The sequence below is a fragment of the Ochlerotatus camptorhynchus genome, unplaced genomic scaffold (genome assembly GCF_037179485.1).
Source record: "Ochlerotatus camptorhynchus isolate MF236.1 unplaced genomic scaffold, CSIRO-AGI_Acam_v1.1 ptg000361l, whole genome shotgun sequence".
Classification (NCBI taxonomy): domain Eukaryota; kingdom Metazoa; phylum Arthropoda; class Insecta; order Diptera; family Culicidae; genus Ochlerotatus; species Ochlerotatus camptorhynchus.
This window is the reverse complement of record NW_027040849.1, coordinates 10,506,041-10,526,989: the sequence shown is the minus strand read 5'-3', so window position 1 is coordinate 10,526,989 and position 20,949 is coordinate 10,506,041. Positions and strand designations below refer to the sequence as shown.

Genomic DNA, 20,949 nt, shown 5'->3' with positions numbered 1-20,949 from the left:
ACAACCAGGTTTTGGAAATTATCCTTGATTCGGTTTATGCTACCATTGCCATTCTTCGGCTTCGTGGTTGTGCGGTTAGCGGTGTCATTTCCCCTTTTAACTGGAGCCACATTATGGAACCAAGTCAAAACGCCTGTTTTCATACAAGCGTTCATACGAAAAACGCTTCTTTTCGACTTCCTCAATGAGTCCGCTGATCTAAAACTTGGATAGTGGAGACCTTTTTTATTCCATATCGTGATGGCTTTCAGTGATATTGGCTAGACCAATTAGTACTTCACGTAGACCCCACGTGTGTGTCGTGTACTTTTGTCGATCTGAAAAATCTGGACACCTCCAGATGTGCCCGTTCAGACGCCGAGACTCAGTGGCTACAATGGTAACATAAGTCGAAACAAGAATAATTGACAATACAATGTTGTACAATGCTGAATTCTGATGAATGTGGGCGGCTTAGTGGAATACCTGTATAAAGAGACAGAGAGAAAAGGATTAATAATTTCCATTTAATTCCACTACTATATTTGTCTACAATGTGCAGACTTCTTCAGTGTCTTGTACTAATAGTCGAGTATTAGTACAATACACTGAAGAAGTTTGCACATTGTAGACGAATATGGTAGTGGAACTGAATGGAAATCACTAATCCTTCCCTCTCTCTTTATAAGCTGAATTTTCTGAATTGTTGTGCACCTAGAATGTTTTCAGAACTTCAACGTAGTGCATGTCTACGAATTTTTCATAAGTTATTCTTGAATGTCTATTAACTCTATGAATTGGGATCCTCATAATAGTTTGGAAAACCTCGTTGTAGTTATTGCAATTTTGTTTAATTTGCATAACTTCATTACATATCAAGTTTAATGAACTTAAAATTCTGATGGATGTTCCGTGAAAATTCAGGAAAGTTTGTAGAATTTCAACAAATTCTGCATGAAATCAATGAAATTTTAATTTGCTGGAGTGCAACGAAGTTCGTATGAATTCTACCAACTTTGTCAAGAGCATACATAGCACTTCGAGAAACTTCGCAAAACTTCATAGTGCTGAGATCTTTTTGTAAGTTCAAGAACTTTCTTAGAAATTCTTCCAAATTTATATAAGTTTAGGGAACTTCGTAATAGCTCATTTCAGACTTTCAGCATACTGTTTTAATACTTTAGGGTTCGACTTAAGAACTATTGGGATCATTGTTTCAAAATTCATAGGAAAGGTTCAGCGTCATTTTTTAACTTTGCAGAAGGACAAACATCTATCTACGATCTTGGACGAATTGAGATAACATGTAAACATAATAATAAGGCAACTTCTCCAAGTTGTCCAATGGACTTTCATAGAAGTTGAGAAAATTTTCAAGTAGTAAAGATGAAGAAACTTTGTGAATTTTCGAGGGACAGCGGAGAAATTTTCTCGCCCTTCCGTATTTATGGTGGCAAATGCCACCTTTTCTGTTTGTTAAATGAGGTGCTGCATATCATTTTTTTTCTTTTACTTGTAAAATTTGTTTATTCTTCAGAAAGTTTAAAAAGTAAATACAAAATAATTATTCAAACTTCGATATCTAATTCGAATTCTAATGAGGCTACGTCAATAACATTACTATACAACATAACAAAGGTGACATATTTTATGAACAATTTGAGTATGCTATGTTTTTTGGTTCTTTCTATGTTCCCCAGTTGAGGCCTCAATAATTCTTCTATCGAGAGTGTACGCCATCCATTGAGTTTAATCGTTATCTTCCGCTGCAGCAGTCTCCAAGCTGGCTCCACGCGTACGCATTCACTGAACTTGTGCTGCAGTGTTTCACAGGCAGCGTTACTGTGTAGGCAGTTATCACCATCGATTCTGTTCATTCAGTACATCAGTTTTCGGTGCTCAATTTTTCCGTTGACTAACAAGAATAAGGCACTTCGTTCTCTTGAATTCAGCTGTCGCATGGTTATATTTGTCCAGATTTGCCGCCAGTTTGCTGCTGGATACTCACGAGTAACTTTAGGTGTTTCCGTTTGTTCGATGAAATGGCTATGAATACTATCGGCGGTAAGGTTTTGTTGGACTTGCGGAGGGAGTGTTGGGAGATTTAAAAGGATTTGTTTGAGGCAAGGACAATCTGCTTGAAGGGTGGGTTTTTTCTGAGTAAGAAAGGACCTATATAAAGGAAGGGAAGCGATATCATTCACATGTCGATTAAGTAGCAGCGCCTTGCACTTCAAAGCTGGCAAGTGCAGTTTCAAGCCACCTGTTGCATTGGAACTCGTGCTGCGGTGCCTCGCCACAGAAAGGTTCCCATCGTCGAAGTCAGTTTTGTCGTATGAGCGGCAGTTAGTGTGAGAATGGATGCGAGATACCATATCTTTGACGTGATGAATGTGCTGAGCAGGATCACTTTTTGGTGCAAGGTGAGTGTACGGAGAGAGTGGAGATAAATCTGCCGAGAGAATTTACCGACAAGCTCATCCCAATTTAACTTGTTCATCAGCCGTATCGAGTTAGCGAAAGTCACCCCCAAAATACGAACGGTGTTTTCGTTCAGGAGCCACGGCTTTCTGAGTGGCAAGATGTCAGTGTAGCCCATTGATATCGACGCAGATTTCTCTAGGCTCAGCCTTGCACCAGAGGCACGTTCGAAATGTTGAAATGTCTCGCGTATCAGTTCCATTCTTACCAGGCATGTGCTGATCACCGACACTTCATCGGCATATGCAACAACGAGATCAGGTCCACATATCTCCTCGAGCCGCTTAATCAATGGATGTAGATAGAGGACGAATAGATGCATGGAGAGAGGGTCCCCCTGGCCAACCGATCGCTCGATGGGGAATGGTTCAGAGAGATGCCCGTTTATCAACAGGCGAGAGGACGACAAATCTCCGATTTTGCTTAGTAGACGAACGAGATTCGGATTGAACCCGAGTGAGCACATGTTACGAAAAAGAAACGACCGGTCCACTACGTCGAAAGCGTGACGGAGATCGAATGATGCGAGTAGACCACGTTGTTTACATTTGGCTAGTCGTGCGATTCGATCTTTCAAAGCAAGGGTAGCTTGAAAGATATTCCGGCCGAAGTTAGAGCATTTTTGACTCTCGCTGACCACTCGGTGGGTACTCATCACGCTCTCCAGACGCTGTTTAAGAATGTGAGAGAGGATTTTATAATCAAAGTTGAGTAATGAAATCGGTCTGTTAGAGTGCGCTGAACGATCGTTTCCCTTCTTCTTCACAAGTACGATCACACCATCAACAAAATCAGCTGGGAAGTTACCTGAAAGTGCCTTGTTTATGACGAGTGTGATTTCTCTCCAGATGATATCGAAAGTTTTGAGATAGAACTCTCGTGGCAAAGAGTCTCCTCCGGGAGACATGTTCGAGCTGCTAGTCTTGATGGCTGTGTATATATCGGCCGGAGTTATCTCATTAATACAGGACTCACTTACCGGGTCGTTTTCAGGGATCATTCAATCGCATTCGAATGTGTCTGCTGCTGCTCTTTCCGTCTCACCCGCAGCGTATAGCGAAGCATGTGTCGTTCGATCGCACCAGGATCATCGATGAGTTGGTTATCGTTGTCTCGCAGTTGTGTAATGCAGGCATAACATTTGATAACGGCACAAAAGCATTTGTAAACAAACATTCTAAGGTCCTTTAAACGCGAACCAAAGTACGCCCACGCATACCAATACCACTTTCGGAAAGGTGATAGTTGCTCCTATTCGATGAAGTTGTTGGTTTGCGTGGGCGTACTTTGGTCCGGGTGTATAGGGCCTTAGAAAGTTTGTTTACAAATGCTTTTGTGCCGTTATCAAATGTTATGCCTGAATGGTTGTTTTTTTCCTACGCCTATCGCCCAGCTGGAACATTGAGATCGGTTCTCCAGAGACGAAGGACTCGTTTACGCGCATGAATGCTTGCGTGAAGCTGCGCTGAAGAGTCAACATTTTTGCTTTTAAGCGATTTATTGTTGACAGCATCGCAGGGTTTTGGTAGTAGCCATCGTACGCTCGCCGTAATTCTCCATATAGGCGTTGGTGTTCCTGATGAAAACCGTCGAAAGCAGCCTTTGATTTCCAACGGACACGACAGCCACCACTGCATCCATGAGGGGTAATTTTGACGCTGGCGGGTCCAGTATTGCCAGCGTACCTGGAACTCGTGAATGTTGTCTGTTGTCAACAGGTGGGGACGTAGCGACCAAAAACCATGACCAAGTTCGCGGCTTGATTGAAGAAGACAAATTCGCGTTGTTACGGCTTTATGGTCAGAAAAACAGCAAACATGCGCATCAGCTGTTCTCAACTGACTTCGTAGACCCTGGCTAACGTACATAGGTCTAGGCGAGAAGATGAGTTGTGTGTAATGTACGTGTAGCCCGGTATATTTGGGCAGAGTTGTTCCCAAACATCGAGGAGCTGCAGCTGCTGTACGGTTGCGAGGAGAGCGGGGCTGTGATTGTATCCCGTTGCATCACGTTGCCGTTCAACACAGTTGAAATCGCCAGCTATCAATGTGTGCTCTGTGCGATGTCGGAGATAGTAAGCGACAGTATTGATGAAGAAACGCTCCCTCTCCGCTCGAAGGGTCGTACCAGATGGAGCGTAAACGTTACATAGTGTAGTGTTCTGCACCCGTAGTGCAATCAGCCGTCCGTCTAAGCTCTTCTCGACGTTTGAGAATCTCAGGTGCTCTTTCAGCGCTATTGTCGTCCCCCTTCGTGAGTGATCTACTCTGCACACGACGTTGTAGCCAGGCAAGCTAAGTTCCTTGTTCTCTACCATGCCATGCCATGTGCCATGAGAGTAGCACTTTGTTCGGCAAGGTTTGTTTTCGCCAGCTTCGGCTCGACAGGGTTGTGTGTGGACAGCTTCGGAGCAGTTAGTGCAGGTTGAGTTACACTTGGTCTTTGGGTCAGTGGATTATTAATAAAAAACCCGAATTTATCCACCTATGGTGTGATCAGACCCTTCTTACTTATTCAAGTTTATTTATTTTATTGTCATTATCAGTGACCAAGCCCCCACCCCCGTGTCATCCAGTGACGCTATGCCACTGCCTGGGGGTACCCGGAATATATCCGGGTGTAGTCTATTTGGTGAGGCTACCAATCACCTTATCATCGTATTTTAATGTGATTTAATGGGTTTTAATTCAATTCATATTCAAGCAACTTCCCCGGGGTACCCGGAACATGTCCAAGTGTGTCCAATGTGGTCTGGAACACTTAACACGACTTGCATTGATCTTATTTTTGAATTCTGTAGTAATTTGATGTGTCGCATGATGGTTTTGATACGTTTTCCGTTAAATCCAGCGTGAAGGCCCATATTTACCGGATCTTATTCCGGCCATATCTCCGGAACCGGTTCACCGATTCCAAAACCGTTCAATAGCGTTCAATGGGACCCCAAGACCTATCATTTGGCGGAATTCTGATAATGAAAAAGGTCAGTGGCAAAGGAATGTAAATGAATGCACGAAATGAATGTAAATGATTTTCCACGTCTGCTTGTAATCGAATCAATATCGAGTACCCTTTTGTATAGGTAGCATTTCTGGTGGTCGTTGTTAGTACCACGCTAAATCGATCATCAATCTGTAGCTCTGGATGTCAGTCATCATAAGTGAGGAAACTCCAAATTGTAATTGGACAAAGGATGAGGGATCGATTTAGCGTGGTACTAACATCATCCAACAGAGGCGCTACCTATACAAAAGGGTACTCGATATTGCTGCTTCGTTTACAAATAGATTGGAACCGATCTTTTCAAAGCGAAAAGAAAGTCAATCGAAAAATTAAAAATCAGAAAAATCGTTCCACTCTTGTAGCCACGTTATAAGGTCGAGCAAATGGTTTGAAGTTTATATTTAGATTTTGGCGAATTACTATAGAGAATTATTTCTAGCTGTACAAACATTGAAAAAAAATAATATGTTGTTGCCATGACAATGACCCACAAACCTGTTGTTTTTCAGCATTGGGACAACTAGACCCACAGCTAGACTATATAACTATACATAACTATAGAAGTGAAATTATATAACTATATAAGTGCAATTTTAAAATGCTTGCATAGTAATTCCAATGCAAATTTCAATCCATTTGCGCGACCTCTAAACCATTCCATTTTTTCCACAGACTCATATGCTGGGGTTATGAATCAAACTGGAGAGTAGCCAATAAGACATCTAACGCATTTTTCAAAATGAAGCACCCTAGCCGCCACGCTGGCGCTTTATTTATACAACAGCAAACGAGCAACCGTAGTCTGAACAAGTGTTCCACCTATCTTTACCGAATCCTTAACTCGGAGAGTACATCATATAACTGAGCATATATAAACGGAAGCAGGTTTGAAGAGTCCATGTTGTAGGTACAGAGAGGTACCGTTGTTTGTGGATGGAGCTTTGGCCGGAATTTTTCAGAATTCCTTGATACCTGTTTTTTAGAAATTAAAATACAATGTATGGACAGCATTCTCCCTACCAAAGAACAGGAAAAAGGAACACCGGCTAAAACTCCATCCGCAAACATACGGTACCTCTCTGTACTCATACTCTTTTGAACCTGACGGAAGCCAACAGTTCAGGATGCAATGCACAGTTTCAGTATTTGTTCTTTAATTATTCAAAAGTGGTGCTACTTGTAGATGCGCGAAAAACTGGTGTAGCCTTAGCAATAATAAAAAAAAAAAACAAACAAAAATCCTCGTGCCACAGCACAAATCTCGGCAGACTTTCCGGAAGCAGCAGCAGCAGCCTTTGCAAGTGAGTGTGGGATGCATGGAAAATTGAAGGCACATTGCTTGCTACGTGAGAAAATTTCCGGCACATTCACTCACCGGTTGGGTCGACTTTCCAATGCCATTTCGCCTCGGAGCTTCCACAGGTACAGTCAAGGCACAGTGAAAAAAGGCATTCACTCAATTAATTCAATTGCGTCTATTTCATTTGCGGTACTACTCCACTTCTCCTTTGATAAAGCTTTGAATGAATTAGAGCTCAACCTTTCATGTTGCGGAATTAGGGTGCTGTTGCTGTTTCTTCTTTTTCACAGTGTGTTGACGCTTCCGGTGCAAAGATTTGCTCTTTTGTCTACGTTAACCGAAAAAACTCGAGACCTGCTTGCAGCACCAACCGACGGCGGTGCTCCTCTGAAGCTCCAAAAACGCGCATAATAAATCCTTCCAAGTAGCTTTTCCTATCCCTTCTCTATTTTGCTTTCGCACGCTTGCCCAACAACTGGCATTATCCTTTTCGGACTGTTTTCTCAATTCTCTGTTCGCCCGAAGAATTAGGGACTTCGAAGAATTGTCTTGAGCCAAGACGACCCCTAAAACCGCAAGCCGATAAAAGTTTCAAGTTTGTTCGACAAGTTCCTCGAAAAAGCCTTCAACCCTGAGCTGGGGTCCAGTTTAGAAAACTGCCCTAGGGCAATATGTGTTGCTCCGCCGTTGACTTCCGTTCGGAAGAGTATACGAAATGTTTAGAAGCCGCTTCCATCTATGATTCCCGAGAGCTGTTCTCAGCTTCCTCTCTTCTCCTGATGGCAATTCGGGTAAAGTAAAGTACAAGCACAATAGAAGACCATTGTTTTGTGGTAGTGACAGGCCAGCAGCAACACAGTGTAGGTATACTACATTCACAATCCTCAGTTAAGGGGGATAATCACTGCAAACGACGAAAACGGCAAGGACGACGACGAGGACGAGAATGATTTGGCCTCATGTTCTTACTGAGCGAGCTGAGAAAGAAGGAATGGGTGATGAGAGAAGAAACTTTGAAGCAGAGCAGAGCCGGGCAGGGGGAGGCTTTTATTGACTTTGGTACAATGCCCACCGGAGTGGAAACAAAAGCTGTGAGCTGGGAATACTGGATGTGAGCAACGTTTGTGTGCATGTGTGTATGTGTGCACCTACTGTGTTGAATTGGTGCGAAAGGTGGTGGCTGTGGGATATGTTGGCGAATCGTATGTGAATAGTAATTCTGGTAATTTGCATACATCAAAATTATGCCAGACTGCAAATATGAAAGTCAAATATTGCAGAACAAATTTTGGTGAATGGGAGTACGGAGTATTTGATAGGGAAGATTATTATAATAATATAGTAAATTATTCAGCCAGGGAAGGGTGCACCGAATATACATAATAAGCAATGATTCTATATACATTATCACTACTCATTACCTTAAAATCTTAATTCCAGCATTCTTAAGGATAAGATAAAAAAGGGACCTCCCGATAGCTTACCCGCAAAACAAATTTCGTTTACATCCAATGTAACGTTCATGATTTAGTTCATCCTCTGCATATATGTCATACAACAAATGTAATGGCAGTTCTAGCAATGGACTACAGTGTAAAAGCATTTTTTCCAGAATGTATATTTTTGTATATGATTTTCTAGATGAAACAATCCGCATCCTGCTCTCTTGCCGTCCGTCATAAAACGGTTCGAAGAACGTCTGACTGTTGATCGGAAACGAAGATCCGAAAAAACTGTCAGGTCAACGAGAACGATCACAAACGCGTGGATGGGGCCTGTAAACGGAAACCGAACGCCTCAGTTCGAAATGTGGCTAAACAGTTGCATGTGAGCAAGACGTTCGTGTAGAATTCCAAAACTCGAGCTGAACTACGTACGTTTAAGGTTCAGAAGTCTCCAAACCGTGACGAGAAACAGAATACGGTCGCAAAAAGTCGTGTCCGGAAGATGTACGACCAGATGTTAACGAAACCACACTGCTGCGTAATGGATGACGAGACATGTGAAGGCGGTCTTCAACCAGATTCCAGGAAACCTGTATGTGACTGCCAAGGATAAGTGTGAAGTTCTCGAGAACCTCCGGACACAGAAGATGGTCGAAGTTCGTCAAGAAGTTCTTAATTTGGCAAGCGATTTTTACTTGCGGAAAGCGGAGTACACCTTTCGTTACCGCAAGCCCCATGAATGGACAGGTGTATTTGAAAGAGTGTCTCCAAAAGCGGCTTCTCCCTTTCCTGAAGGCTCACGATGGTCTGTCGATCTTCTGGCCGGATTTGGCATTATGCAGGGCTGGTAGCAATCACTGCTGTTAAAAATAGTGATTTTAGTGACCATTTTGACGAAATAAGTGACCAAATTGTGACTTATAGTTGTAAAAACTAGTGACTAAAAAGTGACCTAAAAGTAAATTTTAATGAAAACTCTTAGGAATTTCTGAGGAGCTTCAGAGGAAAATTCCAAGGGCATTCTAAGCATAATTTCATAAAGTTTGTGGGAGAAAACGAATCCGGAGCATAAGTCCTTGGATTCTTTTTTTAATACTAAAGGAGGATTACAATTAAATCTGAGAATAACTCCAGGACATCTTCACAGGAATTCGGAAAATCAATTCAGGAAAGTTGGCCAAACAAATTATGAGAAGAAATAGAAATAATTTGTAAGGAGAAATGCCAATTAATTCTTAGGAGACTTTCAATGTGAGTAGAATTCCAAGGGAAGGAGTGAGATTGAAAAGGAAATCTGAAATGAATTCAATGAATATTCGGAGAATCTTTCGAAAGGGTTTCTTATTGTGGAGATTTCCAAGGAACACTAAAAGAAAATTGAATTCGGAGGATAGCTTCACCAAAATTTTGAGGAATATTTCAATGGAAATCTCCGTAGAATATGGAATGGACTATTTTGAGGTTTTCAGAACTACTTAAAAGTTCTCAATTTTTTCCTAAAGCTAATGAAACTGCCTTGAAGTTCTTTTGTAGTTTGAGAAACTAGCCTGAGACTCACAATACTTCTCATCCAATTCTTAAACTTCCCTGAACTTTTTAGGACTTCCTAAATTTTCCTAATTCTTTTCAATGATTATGGATCTGCTCTTAACGTTTGACAATTCGCTGAAGTTCTCTAAACTTCTTTAAAATTTATGTGACTTCTCTAATGTTAACGGAACTGCTCTGAGGTTCTTTGTTCTTTTCTGAAATTCTCAAAACTTCTCTAAAGTTTTAACAGTTCTCATGAATCTTGTTGTATTGCGCTGAATTTAATTGAACCGCCCTAAAAATGTTTAAGCTTCAGTGAGCTTCTGAACGCAAGCGAAGACCTCAATTAACTTTTTAACGTTTCTGAAGTTATCTGAAAATTTGGGGACTGCTTAAACTTTCCACTAATTTTCTGAAACTAGAGGAACTGGTCTCCCCAATGTTCTTAAAAAAAATCCTGAAGTTCGCGGATCTCTCCTTAAGCTCCATAGATTTCTATAAAGTTTTCGAAATGTTTGTGAAGACCACAGTCTTTCTAAATTTCTGGAACTTTTGTGCTACCGCAATTTTCATCGAATTAAAACGAAATAATTAATTTAGTTCTACGATTTTCATTGAAGTTCTCAAGATTTTTTTGAAGTTCACTTCCCTTAAATTATCGACACTTATTTAAAACTTCTTCAATAGTCTAGACTTTCCTGGTGGTATTTAAACTGCCTAAACGATTATTGAATTTCCTTAAAGTTCTCTAGGCTGCCCTGAATTTTCAGTATTTTTTAAGAACCCGCAACTTTACTGAAATTCTATTATTTGCCTTGAAGTTTTGACAATTTTCCTTAAGTATTCAAACCATTATAAACGGTCCCTAATTTTCCCTGAACTTATCAGTGGTTACCTGAAGTTTTTTGATATATATTCATAATTCCCTGAGTTTCTCGCAACTTCTTTAAGGTTTTTACAATTTCCTTGAAATTGTTTGAACTGCCCAATGATTCCATAATCTGTCTTGATGTTCTCGAAGCTTCCCTAAAACTTTCAATTCTATTCAAGATCTCGGTTCTGCTGCTCGGAAATGAATGGAATTCCCGTAAAAACCTTTAAATTTCCCTGAAATTCTCTGAACTTCTTTGAAGTTTCTGAAATATTTCTGAAGTTTTCATAAATTCTCTGAAGGACTCTGTACTTCCCTGAAATTCTCGAAACATCTTAAGAGTTCTCGATTTTTTTTTCAGCGTATCATGGAACTGTCCTGAATGTTTCTAAATGAACGATTATAGATATTCAAACTGCTCCAAAAGTCTGGACTAAAGCTACGAAAACTGGTCTTAAGGTCTGAAATTCCCCAAAAAAAAAATCTCTAGATCTAGCTTTTCTGAGGTACTTAGAACTTCTTAAAAAATTGCACCATACCCCTAATGTTTTCTATATTTATCAAGCTTGCTTGACACCTGTGAAGTTCTCTGAAATTCAAGGAACTTCCAGTAAGTTCCCCATATTTTCAGCGTATTAACTTCCCTTATGTTCCCGCAGTTTGTTTATGGAGCTTCACTGAAATGCTCATCATTTCTTTTCATTACTCATTAATTCGCCAAATTTCCTACGAACTTGAAATAAATCAGTTATTTTTTTTCCTTGATTCTGGCACTTTGAATTTTTTTCAATATCTTGATTTTGTACATGCAATACGAAACTTCAAGATATTGAATAATTTAAGATCTTGGAATTACTCAAATTGGGTAAGTTTTTAACAACTTTATTAAGTGAGAAATTAAGTAACTGATAAACTTCAACAATCAATGGATTTGATTGAAAAGCTGTTTCTTTAAAACTGATTGACATGTCTTAAAAACGTTTGGGTAAATTGCTGTTGTTTTTGATCTACAAAAAAAAAGAATATTTTTAACGCATTTCAAAATTTAGCTTTATTATAAACCTGGAATTTATCCGTTAAAATACTGGGAAAACCTGGAAAAGTCAGAAAATTTTATGTAGAAAAATGAATAGACACCCTTTAGATAGAGAAAGACGATTAAACGCCTAAAGCAAAGAATGATCAATCTTGAAATAAATTCACGCTAAAAAAGTTGAAAATAGTGACTGATTACAAGAAATAGTGACTTTACTGACTTGGCCTTAAAAAAAGAGACTCTCGATGACTGGCTAGAAAAAAAGAGACTAAGTCACTAAAAAATGACTCGCTACCAGCCCTGCATTATGCCACTACACGAAGGACGTGCTAGAGTGGTATAAGGCGAATGATGTCGATTTCGTGCCGAAAGATCTGAACCCTCCAAACACTCCGGAACTGCGCCCAATAGAAAATACTGGGCCATTATGAAGGAGCACCTTTTTTTTCCTTAATTTAAGGGATTTTTAGCCATAGGCTAGTTCATCTCTTGAAGGAGCACCTTCTAAAACAAACTAAAGTAGTGAAGGATGTAGAAAGTATTACTGTCGATTCTGAGGTCGTGTAAAACCTTATGGCTGAACTTAAGGTCAAAGTTCGCGCATTTGGATATATAGGTGAAATACATTTAATGCATGATGCCAAACTAATATTATTTGTTTCTTTTTACTCCCCGGAAATTTTGTGATAATCGGATAAAAACTCGAATTTTGAGAATGAATTTTGTGTGTGCGGATTTTAAACGGTACACCCTTTAAACGAACAAGCCATTTTCTCTTTGCAAAATCACTTCTCTCATACTGGAGAGAAGTGATTTTGCAATGAGCAAATGGCTTGTTCGTTTAAAGGGTGTACCGTTTAAAATCCGCACACACAAAATTCATTCTCAAAATTCGAGTTTTTATCCGATTATCACAAAATTTCTGGAGAGAAGTGATTTTGCAATGAGCAAATGGCTTGTTATTCTATCCCACGGTTGGAACTCTGTGCTGCCGTACTGGGAAGTCAGTTGGCTGTCACCATCCGTGGCACAACCAAGTTCTACTCTACGGTAACTTTCTGGTCAGATTCGTCGATTTTTTTTTTACACAGAATAAGTTCTCAACCGTCGTCCTGGAAGATATTCGTGTCCAACCGAGTAGCGGATATCCATAAACTCACCTGAGGGTTCCAGTGGCGGCACGCTACAACTTTAGAAAATCCCGCCGATCGTATATCTCGTGGAATACAACCGTATGACATCAAGCACGATGTACTATAGTGGCCTGGATTGCCGAGTGTTCCTCGTAATAATGATGGACCGATCACTCCAATCTAATACGACAATGCTTTGAAATCATTCATCCGTGTTACTCAAGCAACAGCCTTCGAGAACGGTTAGCTCTGCGGGGGCTGTCTTCAAATCACCCTTAAAAGATCTTGATGTATGGGTCAATGACAGCGGTCTTCTACGATTGAATGGACGGCTAGCGCAATCACCTGACTCCTTCGACAGTCGCTTCCCGATTATATTACCGGTAGACACCCACCTTTCAAGATTGATCGCCAACTCTGTTCACCACTTTTATGTCCGTGTTTCACCAAACGGCAATCACTGGGCGGACCGAGAGTAGACCGATTTCACTAGGCGGACTTCTTCAGATGCTAATGGAGTTTAAAATGACTTGATATTCGTTTAGACTTCCAGAGTCAACTGAACTGGTTCTGTATATTTCTGACATATTTATCCTGGCATCAGTGTTGCCAAATTAGCACAGACATTTAACATCGCACCGTCATTTGACGTATCGATGAAATGCGCACGTATGCCACAACCACCAAACTGTGCATGCAAGACCCACACATCTTCTGGCAACACTCCGTCAGCGCTTCTAGGAAAATACGCGGTAGAGATCTAGCTCGAAGGACAGTCCACCACTGCGTGACTTGTGTACGTTTTTGCAAGCAAGTGCAGTCCATAGCTCCACTACCATCAAGCCGTGTCACTACAGCGAAGGTATTCGAAGATACGGGACTGGATAACTGTGGGCCGTTTTTTGTTCAACCATTGGCAGGCAGAGGTGCGTCGGTAAAGGTCTGAGCCGCAGAATACGCCTGTTTCGCCATAACAGTCATAGTCCTCGACATCATCGCCAGGTTGTCGACGGAGTCGTGCGTCAATTCGTTAGGGTGATGCGACAACCTTTGGTCGATGTTAAATGTTGTTAGATATCAGAATCTTCTGAAACGCTACTCAGAATGTTAAGGAAACAATAGCCTAAATTCACTCTCACTGTGAAAACTCCTTTTTAAAACCCTTTCGGAAATCTCTTCAAATTCTTTCAAATTCCTTATGAATTCTCGTAGAAATTTCCTTAAAACTATGTTCAGTTTGAAATTCGGATACGTTGTAGCCGCACGGTATTCCATTCAAAGAAGTGCCGTTGCGGTTCTACTGAAACCTCAATGAGCCCAGAAAACTACAAATGTGGGGTGAGCTCGATCGTTCACAGTAAGGGAGTAGCTTAAGCGCCACCTCGTTAGAGGACTACTCGCTAGGATATCAATTGCCCGGGATGAGACTCGCCAAAGAAAAGGCCATAAGAAGGCCCTGACGAACGGTTTGCAGAACGATCCAACTCCCCTCAACTTTCCTAGCGTCCGACTTACTAGATGTCCGAATCAGTAAGCAGACATTACTCACTCTACCCTAACTCTCCGCACGAAAGGAAGCTTTTACCCAATTAAAGCTTCTCATCACTAGTTTCCTCCACGATCCTCGAGATGGCGATTCCGTCACAGAAGGGGTAACGACCATTCATTAAAATGAATGGAACAAGACTAATTCAACGAACGAGCGCAAAAGGAGATTCCTCAGGTGAACTTCAACATCAATAACGCTAACACAGGTAGGGTTTCTCCGAACACTTTGAAACATCGAGTTCTAACTCATGGTAACACAATTTATTTATTAAGACGATACTATTCTAGGCCTAGACTTCCCTACATACAGCGTGCGTTCTCTCTAACCAGAGCGTTCTTCCCTCCCGACGTCACATGTGCACATGGAAAACATTTAGTGGGTTGTACTCACGGTCTCGTTCTTACATGCGGTGGCCGGTGCGATTAAAATCCTTCGCAACCGGCGAGAAAGAGCGACGGTTGTCACTATTGTCGCGCGCGATGACTCAGCTTACATGGGGTTTGTCGGTGCGATGTCCATGCTTTGCAACCGGCGAGAACAACCCAGACAACCAGAATGCACGTATATTCAAACTTGTTTCTGTGATATACAAAGATATATACAAACAAACAAATCGTATAGAATGCAAAAAAAGGGCCTATGCCTGCAAAAGTGGAGGCCATATACGTGGCAAATTTTAATTTCTTTTTAAACGAGTTGATTTGACATTATATACGATTTAATCTGTAATAACAAATTCAATTTGAAAAGCCTCACGATGTAATCCGATTTAATTTGTGATATAGTACGATGGAAAAATGATTCATCGCATATAAGTCGATTTTACTTAAACTCGCATTCTATACGATTTTACTTAAACATAATGCGATGTATGTTATACTTATATGCGATATTGACTTAAACAGTAGTTATTTACGATACTGTCTGTACATTGTTTTACGACTTCTGGTTGTCTGGGAAACGACGGGTGTCGCTTTTGTTGCGTGAGCTGGCTCAGCTAGCTATTGTTGGGTGGTGTTCTTTGTTGGTTTGGCTTGGCGGTTCAACCTCGTGTTCGACAGGCCGATGGTGAATCCACCTACCAGAGCGCGTTCGGTCAACTGACTCTCGAACGGTCACGATTCCGGTCACGTGGTCGGATTCGGATGCTTTACCGACGGATGATTCGCTCCGGACCGGCGCGATGTTGATGGAGCAGCCCTCCTTGGCCACACGATGACAATGGCCAGCAACGCTTGCCTGGTCTCCGGAAGTGTCCACGAAACGTAGCTTTCCTAAACCCGAGAAATAAACCGTCGAACGGCTGTTCGATGAAAAGGTTTAGAGAGAAACGCTACCTTCCCACGCACGACTTTCATACCTTTCTGTTCGCTTTCTCGCTGCACCGATTTCACTACGGTAAACGGATTTTGATTTTCTTTTGGGAAAGGCTAACACAAGCTAAGCTGTAACGATCAGAAAAGTTAAAGAACACTGAGGAAACTACAAAGGGTCAGTCTAATCACTTTTTGGTTATACGCGACTACGATCACTTCTGACACGTTTCACCAGTCCAGGCAAAGTGAACGAGAAACTGTTTTGGTCCTCAGATAGGAGCCTGGGAAAACTCGCGTCCTCGAACGAAGAATTCGGGTTGGGTTTCCATGTCATCTTTCTGACTGCGACCTCTCGCTCCCACCAGTACTCATCAAGGCGACCATCACATTCCCCGCCCCATTCCTCAAGGCCGTCCTATAAACTTGACCTTCGGCTTTAGTCCCGATCCCGAGCAAAACGGGAGAGTACTTTAACGAGTGCACTTCTACTCCCCTACAGCGGAACAAGTATTTGAAATGCCCATGCTATGAGCTGGCCTAAGCATTGGCGCAGTTTTATGGTATGATGCGCGCGCAAGGCGGCAAACTAAAAGTTTCGAAATAACATCGAGAGTATTTTGTATATTTAATGACACAGGTGTAATTTCATGTGATGTTCGATAGTAATTATTCAATTCAATTATATGTTCTAATAAGGTAGTTATTTGTACATATTTACAAAAAGGGTGACTGTTACAACGTTTTTTTTTCAGTTATATTCAGCATTAGATTCTCATGGAATTATTATCGATATCCACTGGGAATTCTCCTTGGAATTATATTTTATTAATTGAATGATTGATTAACATTCCAGCGATTTTCTATGCCCTAACTGATCATTAGGAGTAGTATCAGAATTGTTTTCATATCAAAATTAAGTTTGTAGTTTTAACCCTAATTTACTTTGACTTCTCCTCCAGAATTCCTTTAGAATGCAAACTGAAATCCTTCAGAGTTTCTTAAAAATCATTAATCATTGTTCATTATCTTAAAAAAAGTTTCTTCTGAGCTTTCATGGGATCCACCCATAGTTTTGCTGAAATGCTTCTCAAAATTACCTGCAACTTATTTTCACATTCCTTTGGGATTGTCCTCTGAACTCCTTTAGGATTATTCCCAGAGACTCTCTAGTACAAAGGGAGAGAGAATTGCAGAGGACTAAAATTCTCCCCAAAACTCATTTGGCATTCTGATAAAAATTCTTTAGACATTTTTTCAAAAGTTAAGTGTTAAGTGTACTTAAATTTAATTTTAGTCCAAGAGGCATGTTTTTTTTTCCACTGATGTCTTACATTTTTTTATTATTTGAGAATTTTTAAAGTCTGAAATTTCGTCAAAATTTAGTAATGTGATAAACTGGTTTAGCCTCAACATCTTGAAAATTGTCTCTTGTGATTTTCTAAAAAAAAATCTTTGCCTGAAATCTTAAAAGTCCTATACGGAATGGGATTGCAGATGAGTTCTATTTTCACTAATTGTGATAATTTCTGAGTTCATTCTTAACATTCGGTCCATTTACCCACTCACCCTGTAATTCGAAATTTTGCAACAGTGAAAACATTTAAATTTGATTGAATCCCATTTTTTTTTTTGATCATTCCTATATTTTTTGAGTGCGAAATCTTTATTTTCTATGGATCAATTTCATTAGTTTATGGTTCATTGATAAAAGTTCTATGGATCATTTGCAACATTCTTCTTCTTCTTCGCATTTCAAGCTTATTGCATATTGCATATTAGCTTATTGCGAGCTCTCAACTTAGTGTTCTAGATGCACTTCCAAAGTTATCAAAGTTGAGAGCTTTCGATGCCTGTACCATTTTTACATTGGTATTATTGTGTGGCAAGTCCAATCATACTTCTATGCCCAGGGAAGTCGAGAAATTTTCCAACCCGAAAAATTCCTAGACCGGACCGGGAATCGAACCCAGCCACCTCCAGCATGGTCTTGCTTTGTAGCTGCGCCTTTACCGACTGAGCTAAGGGAGGCCCCATCATTTGCAATATGTTTATGGGTAATTCCGAGGAGGGTGACTCTATCTACGATGCAGGAAGGTTTGTGTTTTGCTGTGGCTAGCTGCGTGCACGCTGAGTAGATAGAATTAAGGTTGATGGCGATTCTGAAGATTTCTTGCAAAAATATTATGTACGATGCAAGTAGATGCGAGAAATAAAGAAGATTTTTCGAAGATTGATGCGCTAGTGTGAGATTTTTCGAGCATCTAGAATTGCGATTTAGATGTGATGCTCCCCTTGGGTGATTCGTATATTTTCAATGCTGATCTTTTACAAATGAAGCGGTAAATTTTTACAATTGCGTCGTTAAAATTTACATAAAATATGGATCATAAAAACATTTTTTATGGATCATTCACACTTTTTTAGGGCTTTTCACCGGAGTTTTATGGATCATTTAAATGTTTTTTAAGGAGCGTTTATCATTTTTTATAGATCATTTATTGATTTATATATGAAAAATCATGAATGCTTACGCGTTATGAATGAATGCTATAAGAAGGATCTCTGCTTTATAAATAAACATTTAATTCACTGTCCGGTTTATGCCGAAACTCATCCAAGTGAATCAACAGCACCGATAAGTGGAGGATGCTATCGTCGAACAGAAACTTTTGATAAACTGCTCTAGAGGGTATTGTTCCGAAAAAAAAAAATCGGCCTTTGAAATCATATTGTTGGCATGTAACTCATTTACGCTTTCAGCAAAAACAGAAGCACCTATCCTAATTCCCTAATATAAAATGTCCAATTCGGACATACCTTTTCACAAAATTGAACTTCCTACATCATCCAACAATTTCAAAAGCAACAACAGATTGGATTTACAAATTGCTTTTTTCCCACGTGGCAGAATAAATTGCTACATGGTCCAAAGTAGAACAAAAACAATACACCTACAAGGATTAAAGACCAAACAACTAAACATGCCACCCATATAAAATGTTACCCATTAGGTCCTGCCGAACGATAGAGAGGGAGAGAGGACGGTCGCACAACGGAAGGGTATGTGTCGACAGAACGGTTCTTGCATATTTAATACCCACTCACCTGTTGGGTACCGTCGTTGTACGTGCCACCACATCACACCTGCGTGAATGAACGTCGCCTTCTCTCGTTCTCCAATGATTCCCTCGTCAAATCCGTTCAGACATTTAATCAACGCAAATTAAATTCTCATTGCGGATGGCTCGGACCGTTTGAGAGTTTATTTGCCATTTGTGCTCGACTTTTCATTAAATGAATTGATGTGAATGTTCCGAGGACAGGGAAGAAGCGTTTCGATGTTATTGAAGTTTGACACGAGTAGCGGGAAATTTCAAAACTGACCTATTTTCGTGCACCAAGCTTTCCCGTCCTCGATGGGGTCATACATTTTCTCCATATTTTCTGTTTTCTACTCTCCAGGTGCGATGTGGCCACCTCAGTGGAAGATTCAGCTACCCTGGCGTCATGGAGGCTGCCTACGGCAAGGCTGGCTACTACCTGCTATCGTTGTTGCAGTTCATGTATCCATTCCTAGGTAGGTAAAATTACCCACAAACACATGCACATCCAGTTTCAAACTTTTCCACCTCGAGACAGCTAAGCGCGGGATGCAAGGCGGTGAAAGTTTTCTACCAGCAATGACGCGCTTCTTCACCGCTCATAAACACATACACTCGGAAAAATATGCACCTCATTTTTCAATCATACGTCACGCCGCCATCCACTCCAATTCCATCACATGGAAATCATCACAAAATTATGCTTTCGTTCAGTCACCCACGCCACACCCACCGTTACCGTAAAGACATTTGCTTCGCTGGCAGTGCGATATATCTTGTCTCTTTATCAGAAGACAGCCGCCGCCACCAGCGCTCTGCCGGAGGCCGCAGGAAAATTGTGCTTTTTTGTTGCAGATCCAAATATTTTATTCATTAACTCGCAGTTCTGATCATTCTTCGCCTTTGGGTTCGTGTGTGTGTGTGTGTGTTGTTTCAAAGTTTAAGGTTATTTCAGATCATGCTCTCACTCGTTGTGAGGAGGGAAATGTTTTCGCTCTTAAAGCACGGAGGTGGAAAAAAAGTTCAACGTTGTTGATCTGCATGGGAAAATGCAAAGTATAACCGATTTTCATCAGTAAGGTAGCCTTTAGTTGGGATTCTAAAAGTTTACTAAGTTTGTTTGTTATGAACGTTAAGGACCTTTAAAGCTCTGTCAATCATCAACAAAATGCTGTTTTATGGGTAAGTTTTTAATTAAAGCTGATTAATCCACCCACCGGTGACAACTCATATAATATTAAATATATCATTACTGTGAAACATAGGTTTTATCACGGTTCGTTTTTTTTATACTTCATTTATATCACTCTCGGTTTTATTACGAAAAATGTTTCGCTTATATCACGGTTTTCAGAATTAAAAAATGTCTGCAAAAAAAACTATTCTGTTTCTAGTCACATGAAGAATAACCTTTGTACGCCTCAGGTCATCCTTGTGTATTAGAGCTTATTTTATTTATCATGTATATCAATGATATCGGACGCATTTCATGATTTAACGATATCTTTTTTTTCCAATAGTCAACCCAGCCATCAATTGTGTTCACATTACTGAATTGTTACTCTGTCATGTGAATCTTTATTCGGTAAAAATAAATCGTATAAGGTGCAAAGAATTCAACTATACGTACAAATCTGGAGGCCATGTTTTACGCTGTGCCAATATGGTCTAGTTGTTGCAGTACCGGGAAAAAAGCACTTCAAAGGATTCAGAACAAAGTTCTGAAGATGATTTTGAAGTTGCCTCCCTGGTACAGTACTTCCTAGGTACATAGAATTTCAAATTTTGAGACTTTAGAACAAATGTCCAACAAAATAATTAATAATTTCTGGCAAAAATCGTTGCAATTCTCAATTGCAATCCTTTTATACTTAGATAAGATTAAGTTTTAGTTTTTGGTTTTTAGTTTTAAGAATTCAATTGTTATTCTGACAAATGCAGGTTCAAGAAAACCTGTTTAAAATACTGAATTGCCAAGGCAGGAACAATGTAAAACACTTAGATATACATCATAACAAATAAGGCTGGTAAGTTACTGTAGTAACTGGAGCACCTAGGTTAAAATGAAAAGTAATTTATTTTGAATTTAGAACAAGCAAAGAGTTAAAAAAAATAATAATTCGTTGTTTTGGGGCAAGACGTAACACATGTGTCATAGAGTTAAAAATCGTTTTGGAAATACGTCAAAGGAAACGTTTTTGGTGA

General features: G+C 40.2%; 1 protein-coding gene across 2 annotated transcripts in view; it reads left to right on the top strand.

Annotated features, from left to right (window-relative positions):
• LOC135709480 (putative sodium-coupled neutral amino acid transporter 11) overlaps window positions 1–20,949 on the top strand; it is a 141,955-nt gene that overhangs the window by 100,369 nt on the left and 20,637 nt on the right. For both annotated transcript variants that reach the window (XM_065231845.1, XM_065231844.1), the window contains one exon: window positions 19,106–19,220. In XM_065231845.1, the coding sequence (XP_065087917.1) occupies window positions 19,106–19,220 (115 nt within the window). The remainder of the gene's footprint in view (window positions 1–19,105; window positions 19,221–20,949) is intronic.